Source organism: Clupea harengus, chromosome 17 (assembly GCF_900700415.2).
Source record: "Clupea harengus chromosome 17, Ch_v2.0.2, whole genome shotgun sequence".
NCBI classification, from domain to species: Eukaryota; Metazoa; Chordata; class Actinopteri; order Clupeiformes; family Clupeidae; genus Clupea; species Clupea harengus.
In genome coordinates, this window is record NC_045168.1 from 16,812,974 (window position 1) to 16,822,973 (window position 10,000).

Genomic DNA, 10,000 nt, shown 5'->3' on the forward strand with positions numbered 1-10,000 from the left:
TGCTGGAGGAAGGGGACAAGTACAGCTGGCTCTAACAGGGAGGATGTGTGTGTGTGTGTGTGTGTGTGTGTGTGTGTGTGTGTCTGCAGGAGCTCGGTGTTGCTGTAGGAAGGGGACAAGTACAGCTGGCTCTAACAGGGAGGATGTGTGTGTGTGTGTGTGTGTGTGTGTGTGTGTGTCTGCAGGAGCTCGGTGTTGCTGGAGGAAGGGGACAAGTACAGCTTCAGCGAGGACGGCGCCGAGATGACCATCAGGGACGTGCGCAAGCTGGACGAGGGAGAGTACACTTGCATCGCCTCCAACAAGGCTGGGAAGAGCGACCAGGAGCTCAGCCTCAGGGTGTTTGGTGAGACACACACACACACACACACACACACACACATTTATAAGAGTGAGTTTGGGATGGAGCAGTGAAATGCAGAGAAATGTGGGAATGACATCTGGGGGACAACACACACACACACACTCCTGAGAACTGTGGGGAAGCGTGCAACACACACACACACACACACACACTCTTGAGAAATGTGGGGAAACACACACACACACACTCCTGAGAAATGTGGGGAAGCGCACACACACACACACACACACACACACACACACCAACACACACACACAGACACACCTATGGGTGTTCCGGGTGTGAGTGAAGGAGGAGTCGCCGCCCCCCACCCCATCCTGTGCCTCCTCATAACCCCCCCCCAATCCTGTGCCCCCACAGTGAAGCCCAAGATCACATTCCTGGAGAACCAGACCACCACAGAGATGGAGGAGCAGATCGCCCTCACCTGCGACGCCACCGGAGACCCCACCCCCACCATCACCTGGAGCTTCGGCCAACGCGTCTTCACCGAGGGAGAGCAGGTACGCCAGGGCGCGCCCACTCACACACACACACACACACACACACACACACACACACACACACACACACACACACACACACACACACACATCCTTAGGCAGAGGAGGGAAGACCTCAGGTGACCAAAACCTCCTCTTCCTCATGATGAGATCTAAAATATGAACGTATATCTATACATGTATGTGCATCTTGAGGGAATCAGGTTTGTGTATCTATACACTGAGTTAGTCATGATGGTAGGAGATGTCTCTGTTCATGAGGGAATCAGGTTTGTGTATCTATACACTGAGTTTGTCATGATGGTAGGAGATGTCTCTGTTCATGAGGGAATCAGGTTTGTCTAAACGACTAAAGGAGTCAGTCAGGGTTAGGGTATATCTATGTTGCTATGGAAATCAAGTATGTATACATATTTCAGTGAGTCAATCTATCTAGAGTTTATCTATAACATAGTCCTCATTGTTTGTCTGCTACTAATGATTGGCTACCAGAGCTGTCAGTCATGACAAGTCCCTTTGAAACAAATACGTGTCACACATTTTGGGAGGTCCACGCCAATGGCCATCTTACATGTCATCCTCCGTAACTGAGGTTTGGCCATGTAGTCTACCGCACCAGGGATCACCAGAGATCTGAGGTTTGGCCATGTAGCCTACCGCACCAGGGATCACCAGGGATCACCAGAGATCACCAGATCTGGGCCTGTATTCACCAAGCATTTGATTTGACCATTAACAGTACTCATGAGTCACCAACACTTTCTAACTAAAAGGTTTTTCGTAAATCCTCTTCACAAAGCTGATGAGATCCATTCTGACGAGAGGAAAAGCCAAGAGAGAGACTCTTTTGCTACGGCTGACGTCAGGTCTAGAGTAGACATGCGCTTCATAGCCTACCGCTAAGAGCGATACATAAATACATATCTGACAGATATTACGTTTTTGGGTTGGGAATTGATCTCAATGGGGTTAGGGGTTGGCTCTTGGCAACGTCTTAGTTCTTCCAGACTTAGGTGCTCCTTTTAGGGCTTTGTGAATTACTCCAAATAATGTGGAATCCCAAAGTCACACACAGTAAGTGTTTGGAGCGCTGTAGATGCTGTGTAAGATGGCCGTCACACACAGTAAGTGTATGGAGCGCTGTAGATGCTGTGTAAGATGGCCGTCACACACAGTAAGTGTATGGAGCGCTGTAGATGCTGTGTAAGATGGCCGTTTGCATGGCGGATGGCTCGGTGAGAGCACACACACACACACACACACACACACACACACACACACACACACACCCTTTCTCTCAACAGGAGACTCCTAACTGAATATATCAGGTAGGAGCTCAGCTCAGCGCCCTGGTACAGTAGAGGCAGAGACAGAGGAAGAGGCAGAGGCAGAGGCAGAGGCAGAGGCAGAGGCAAAAGCAGGGGCAGGCTAATCTGTCCGCTCGCCGCTGATCTGCTCCAGACCTGATAGCATCAACCCCACAAAGGGAAATATTGTTTTCTTACTCGCTGCTGACAGCAAGTAGCTCCTCAAGTAATGATCTTATCAGGGTTGGTGGAATTTCAAAGGTTTTGCATGATGATCAAAACAGCCCCCCCCACACCCTCTGAAAAAAGTGATGATGGGACAAAACTACTAACACACACACACACACACACACACACACACACACACACATACACACAGAAACACCGTGACCCCCTTCACCGAAACACACACACACACACACAGCCGGTTCCAACAATCCTCCCGGTTCCGTAGCCCGGTTCCGTAGGGCCTGAGGCACCTGCCATCATCACTAGTCCCGGCGGAGCATGAGTATGCCTGTGTCATGCGCCTGGTGGACTGCGTCGCCACGGTGACTGTCACACCGCTCCTAACGCCCACCATCCTCATCCTCATCGCCATCTTCATCCTCACCTGCCATACGCTGTGCAGAGAACGAGGAGCACACCCACACACACACACCCTAGCATCATCGCCTTCGCAGCTGGAGCGTGTGTGTGTGTGTATCTCCTTACGCTGGTGAAAACTCATTCTTACGGAGACGAAAATAATTAGCAGCTCATTAGGCCGATTGCGTTCGTCTGACGCTCTCTTTCTCTCATTAGAAGCTCTCACCTCCCCCCACCTCCTCCTCCCCACCTCCTCCACCCCCTGCAGCCACATCTGCAGGCCTCTGTCTGCTAAGCTCCTGCTCCCAATTACCTCCCAGACAGAACACGGAGAGAGAGAGAGAGGCGCAAGCTAAAAAACACCACAAAGCTGCTAATTATTTTTGAGTCTGTCATTGCTCTGTAGTGTGTGTGCCGTGCGCCGTGCGAGCGCAGCGAGTGGTGCTGGGGGAGAGAGTGTGTGTGAGTGTGTGTGTGCGTGTGTGTGTGTGTGCCCTGCCGAGTGCAGCGAGTGGTGCTGGGGGAGAGAGTGTGTGTGTGTGTGTGTGAGTGTGTGTGTGTGTGTGTGTGTGTGTGTGTGTGTGTGTGTGCCCTGCCGAGCGCAGCGAGTGGTGCTGGGGGAGAGAGTGTGTGTGAGTGTGTGTGCGTGTGTGTGTGTGTGCCCTGCCGAGCGCAGCGAGTGGTGCTGGGGGAGAGAGTGTGTTTACACATTTAAGGACTGGGGAAGATGGGGAACGTCTGTGTGCTCACAACAAATGGCACGGGGTTTGCTTGCGTGTGAGTGAGTGTGTGAGAGTGAATCTGTGTGTGTGTGTGTGTGTGTGTGTTCGATCATGATGTTTCATACTGTGACCACCCCTTGGCTGTATCTGGTGTGTGGTGAGCTCCCTGCTGCTGTACCCGCCTGCCCAGTTTGACTCTTACTCACAACATGGCAGCTGACTGCAGGACGGATCTGACCCTGATTAGCCCTGCTCTGACCCTGATTGGCCCTGCTCTGACCCTGATTAGCCGTAGTCTGGTCCCGATTGGCCCTGCTCTGACCCTGATTGGCCCTGATTGGCTCCGCTCTGGCCCTGATTGGCTCTGCTCTGGCCCTGATTGGCCCTGATTGGCTCCGCTCTGACCCTGATTGGCCCTGATTAGCCCTAGTCTGGTCCCGATTGGCCCTGCTCTGACCCTGACTGGCCCTGATTGGCTCTGGATTGGCCCTGACTGGCCCTGATTGGCTCCGCTCTGACCCTGATTGGCTCTGCTCTGGCCCTGATTGGCCCTGATTGGCTCCGCTCTGGCCCTGATTGGCTCCGCTCTGACCCTGATTGGCCCTGCTCTGACCCTGATTGGCCCTGATTGGCCCAGACCTGGTGGACACATGGCCCTTTCACTGAAGCCTTACTGTTAGCAGTAGCACAGTAGCGTTTTATAGTAGCCCTTTCACTGAAGCCTTACTGTTAGCCGTAGCACAGAAGCGTTTTACAGTCATGTGAAGAGCCCACTCCGCTGCCACAGCTCAGCTCCTCCTGTGGTTTAGCACAAACCTGCGGGTGTCGTCCGCCAGCCGTCCGTCAGCGCGTCCAGACACAATAGCAGGGACTGATGCAGAGACCTCACACACACACGCACACACACACATACACACACACTCTCACTCTTGCGCTGCAGCAGGAGCTTTCTCTCTCACACACGCCAGACACAAATGAAGTGGTGACCCCTCCCCACCCCCCTCGGCCTCACAATGCCCATTTATGCCAGCAGCGGGTCATGGTGCCAGCAGTGCCCTCACCCTGTGGCCCCGCCCTGGCTGCTGTGGCCCAGAGTCAATGGGTGATTGTTGTCCAGCGAGGAAGCAGCAGGGCACAGGAGACGACGACGCCGCCTCTCCTCCAGGCTGCTGCTGCGACGTCCAACAGCCACAGATATCGATCCAGTCACCTCCGCAGTTATCCATGGCCATGCCCTGTGCCCTGTTTTGCTTTTTCAATGCATCCAGAACCCAGAGCCAATTATGCGGGCCGACTACCAGTGTCTTAAACCCATAGCCAATCACGCGGGCCGACTACAGTGTCTTAAACCCAGACCCAATCACGCGGGCCGACTACAGTGTCTTAAACCCAGAGCCAATCACGCGGGCCGACTACAGTGTCTTTCAGATGAACGCCTAACTGTGCTGCCATATTTCGCACGTCACCAGTCTGCTGCACGGGTTCATGGCATGTATCTTATGCATGTGCAATCACCCTCATTCCTCACTGTTGCGGGACATTAGCTGAGATATACATGTACATCTTTACCAAAGACAGGGATTGATCTGCCTTTTTAGGGGACTTCCTTGATCATTATGCTGTTGAAAGTAGAATGGTTACGTTATGCAAGTCAGGTCACATGTAGCTTTGATCTATGATGCTTAGCCTTGAGTGACAGAAATACTCGAGCTCCTAAGCCTTCCTACTGTACTGGGGCTTATTTCAGGCCGGCTGTGTGCCTAAGACCTCCTGTCCTCGTCACTCTCACTCTAACCTCCTTCAGTAAGGGTGTTGCTGTCGTGCACACACACACACACACACACACACACACACTCCTTCAGTAAGGGTGTTGCTGTCGTGCAGGGGACAGCTAATACACACACACACACACACACACTCCTTCAGTAAGGGTGTTGCTCTCGTGCAGGGGACAGCTAACACAGGGTCCCGACTCATCAGACCCCACAGTCAGGGGACAGCTAATACACACCCACACACACACACACACACTCCTTCAGTAAGGGTGTTGCTCTCGTGCATGGGACAGCTAACACAGGGTCCGACTCATCAGACCCCACAGTCAGGGGACAGCTAATACACACACACACACACACACTCCTTCAGTAAGGGTGTTGCTGTCGTGCAGGGGACAGATAATACAGGGTCCGACTCGTCAGACCCACAGTCAGGGCTTGGGTACTCATGATGTGTGTGCTTCAGAGCTGCCGTGTAGATGTGTGCGTTGAAATAACTTTTATTCATTCATAGAGCTTCTGTGTCTGAATGGAGTTCTATGCCAGACAGAGTGGGCTATTCTCAGAGCACTATGCTTTATCTGGGGCACACACACGCGGGCTCTAACGACAGCCCTAAGCCTCGCCAGACGGAGCCGCAAACTCATTTTGTTTTATTATTAGGTTAGAGTGCCATGCTTTGGTACATCAACCGTCCCCTGCGTATATTATATTATATATATATATATATATATATAATAATATTACATTTTCCTTAATGAAACTAGCACCCAGAAAGCCCTTCATGACGGTCTGTTTATGTTGTTGTTGATATGAAATCCTCACCGCTGCACCTGAGAAGCAGGTAAACAAACAGGTAAACAAACAGAGATGAGCTGAAGGCGAAGCACGAGCAGTGACACCAGTCAGCCTAACGGAATTAGCCAATCCGCAACTCTCATCTAAGATTCATTCAGGTTCAGATGTTACACGGTGATTGTCAACCCGCTGTTTCATTACTCCTCTACTAGAGCAGGCTCAGTCGTGCTGTTGTGATTTTATAACGCATCAGCCGTGCTGTCGTGATTTATAACGCATCAGCCCTGGCGTTGTGTGATAATGCACAACAGCTCAGTACGTTTCAATGTTTTATTCCGTCTGTCGATGTACAAATAGGGACACTATCCAACATCAGAAACTGAGCAGAAATAGTTTGGTTTGGTAGATGTTGCGGTGTGTCCCTCAGTCCTGTCTCATATCTCCATTTATTCATCTCCATACTCTGCTGTTTTAACAAGCATGCATGCCAGCTTACGTGTCCTGTGCCAAAGCATACTAAATCTCCTTTCAGCCAGCTATTAGTTTCAGCCCGCAGTGATATTTTTAATGGCTCTAAAAAAAGCAAGACCAATTATGGAAGTATCAGGTAAATTGACCATGAAGCCGGTGTTAGTGAGCTTATTAGCGTAGTAATTCAGCTCACTGGGTGCTGGTTACGTGCTTCAGTACTATCAGGTACCCTTCAGCCCGCAGCTCTGGGAGGGGCAGAGGAATCAAAGAGAACAGTGAAGCTTTCGGAAGCCTTTTGTGCTTCTGGTTTTGAGCTGTGAACAGAGCCTGGAGAGACACTGAGAATGCCAGAGCTGAAAGGAGCGAGGGAAAGGGAGCAGGCTAGAGGCTAGAGGCTAAAGCTTAGAGGCTAGCTACTGAGAGCTAATGGTTTACCTTTGAACTCTTTCCATCAGGACTGTATGCTAATAAATACAGCTATTTATGTCTTCAGATAATGAAATGACTTGTGATTTTTTTTTTTTGCTCTCTGAAGAAGTTCAAATAGTTTTCAGTCACGTTTGACTAATTGTGAAGTAATATCGTCTCAACTGTTTCTCCTAAATGGTAGAGGCACAGTGGAAGAACATGATAAATGCTAACTTAATTTCATTTTTTATTTTTATTTTTATCTTTGACCTTAATGCTAATTGAGCAGCATGATCATTACTGCTTTACGTGTTATTATGCAGTGTTAACATGCTCTTTTCTTTTTTGAAACACATGCATCTTTATAACATATGCTCATTTTACAGGACTAGAACAGGTCAAATGTACATTATCTGTACATTATCTGTGCATTATCTGTGCATTTAGGTTCAGATGCATGTCCTAACAATGACTTGTATTGGGTTTCTTTTAAAGGATCACTTTGCCCTTTTTTTTGTTTTTGTTTTTCTTGTTTTTGTTGTGTCCTGTCTCTGTTGTTTACAGGCCTCATGGACTCGGACAGAGGAGCATAAGGTATAGCGCCCTCCCCCCGACCCCGTCTACCTAAACTCATCTTAGACTCCGTCTCAGTCGCCACACCCTGCCTGAGAGCCGCTCTAAACACCGATACACACATTAGACTCCGTCTCAGTCCGTCTGCCCTGCGAACCGCTCTAAACTCTGTCTGAGGACAGCTCTACAGGTCAGCCTGTACACACACAGATCATGTTCTTGGCCTGTACACACACTGATCCTGTTCTTAGTCTGAGAACAGCTCTACAGGTCAGAGGTCAGCCTGTACACACACTGATCATGTTCTCTACAGGTCAGCCTGTACACACACTGATCATGTTCTCTACAGGTCAGCCTGAACACACACAGATCATGTTCTTGGTCTGAACACACACTGATCATGTTCTTGGCTGCACACACACTAACACCAGAGTATACTGTATTGAGTGCATGGAGAAACTCCTGAAATTAAAGCCGCCTGCTAGTTAGCATTTCATTGACTGGTTTCCCTCCGTGACTTCAGCTCAAGACCATTCTACCGTGTTTCCCTGGCTATAAACCACACCGTATATAAACCGCATTACAGTATTTTATGAAAACAAACCTTTGTATTGATTGCACCCGTGTCCTAACCGCAGTGTATTCAGTCTTTGGTCATCCTTTCACGTTAAACTAACTGGCATGTAGATGTGTTGCCAACGCTACTAGCCATTTCAAAGTTGTATGGGATGGCATTTCAAACGAAACGCACACACACACATAAGCCACCTCATTCCCACTCACAGTGAAAACCATGCCTTTATTAAGCGTTTATTTACAGTTATGGTGCTGTTTGGGAATGGACTTTAAAAGTCGTATTGTTATCGAATAGATCCCCAGGCAACCACTGAATTAACGCGCTCGAGAAGGGCAGGGCGGAGGGGGACCTGAGCCGGTTTATTCACCACATTGGGATCGGAATCAGCCCGTTTATTCACCACATTGGGATCAGAATCAGCCCTGGCTCCACTGAGGTCCCATTCGTTCTCTCAGGATTGGTTCATTTCTATGTGAAGCCATTTAACATCATCTACAAGTGGTTGTGACCACTCTGAACCCAAGACTGCCTTTTATTGGTCAGCTGATTTTGAGAAATGTTATTTTGCTTCAGGTATTTTGCTTCAGGTTATGCAGCAAACGGTGTTACTTGGTTGCTATGGTTGCAGAGTACCGTTTGCATGACATGATAGCTAGTTATCTAGCTGATGTAACAGTCTCCTCAACATTATAATAGGAAAAGGTAGAAACCCTCAGGGTGCCTGTGCACCTTTTAAAACAAGTTCATATTAACATGAGTTCATATTAACACAAGTTCATATTAATATGAGTTCATATTAACACAAGTTCATATTAACACACGCTAGCAGCTGCGAACTGTGAAGAGGGTTCCCTAAACCCGAGATAGCTAGGATAGTTAAAAAGCTACGATAGGTAGAAACCCGCTGGCACCTTCATATTCACATGAATTCATATTTACTTCATATTAAAATGAGTTCATTTTACACACACTAGCTACTACCAACCTTAAGCTAGAGATAGCAAGTGTAGTTCATAGCTAAGTTAGCTGGCATGTTTTACCCTCTTCCCTCTTCTCACCGTTAGGCTACAGTTAGGTGGGAATACGCACACCCGTTTCTTCATCAATATGGAAGACTGAGTGTGAATGAAAATGTGTTCTATGCGATGTTGTTTTTAATGGGATTGGTATGTGAAAGAGGGAGAGAGACCCATTCTACCTAGCAGAATTACTGTGAAAGAAGGAGAGAGACCCATTCTACCTAGCAGAGTTACTGTGAAAGAGGTAATAGTCCGTAAATTACGGTAAAGGTCTGGTTTCACTTAAATGTGCAATATGGGGTTCTTGTTATCGAAAAAACAAAATGCTTTTAGACTTCTGAATTAAATCGCTGACTTGAGACAGTGATTTAAATCTGAAGCCATCGTAAAGGTTCAGTGTTTCACAGTATTCCCATACATTGTATGTTTTTGTTTGCCAAATATTTAATATAAATATTTAATGTTTCAGGCTTTTTAGGGCATTCGCTCATGCTTCAAGCCCACCTGAATAAAGATCCATAGAATGTACAAGAACGTTGTGAAACACTATTCTCTCCCTGTTCATTCAGAACTACATTGTCACGCTTGGTCGAGAAGCATTGTGTGTTTTGGACAACACTGACTGCATAGTGCACTTGTGCGATTGTAAGAGCAGGTGAGCGTGGCGGTGTTCGTGTGGTAACCAGCTAAGCGAGCGGTGAGCGTGACGGTGGTGGTGTTCATGTCGTAACCAGCTAAGCGAGCGGTTCCCTCCACACTGTTTCTCTGCTTCACGACGCCTCATGTGAGAGTGAGAGAGAGGGGTGAGAGGATGTGAAAGAGGGACAAAAACAAATCGGTGGAATATTTAAGGCTGTTTATGGGCGCAGCACCCTGCTACATCCACTGTTACTCA

The 10,000-nt window shown here is 48.5% G+C and overlaps 1 protein-coding gene across 1 annotated transcript in view; it reads left to right on the forward strand.

Annotated features, from left to right (window-relative positions):
* Positions 1-10,000, forward strand: part of LOC116224485 (neural cell adhesion molecule 1-like) — an 18,542-nt gene that overhangs the window by 4,508 nt on the left and 4,034 nt on the right. The window contains exons 5-7 of the mRNA XM_042710330.1: positions 186-346; positions 725-867; positions 7,501-7,530. Coding sequence (XP_042566264.1) covers positions 186-346; positions 725-867; positions 7,501-7,530 — 334 coding nt within the window. The remainder of the gene's footprint in view (positions 1-185; positions 347-724; positions 868-7,500; positions 7,531-10,000) is intronic.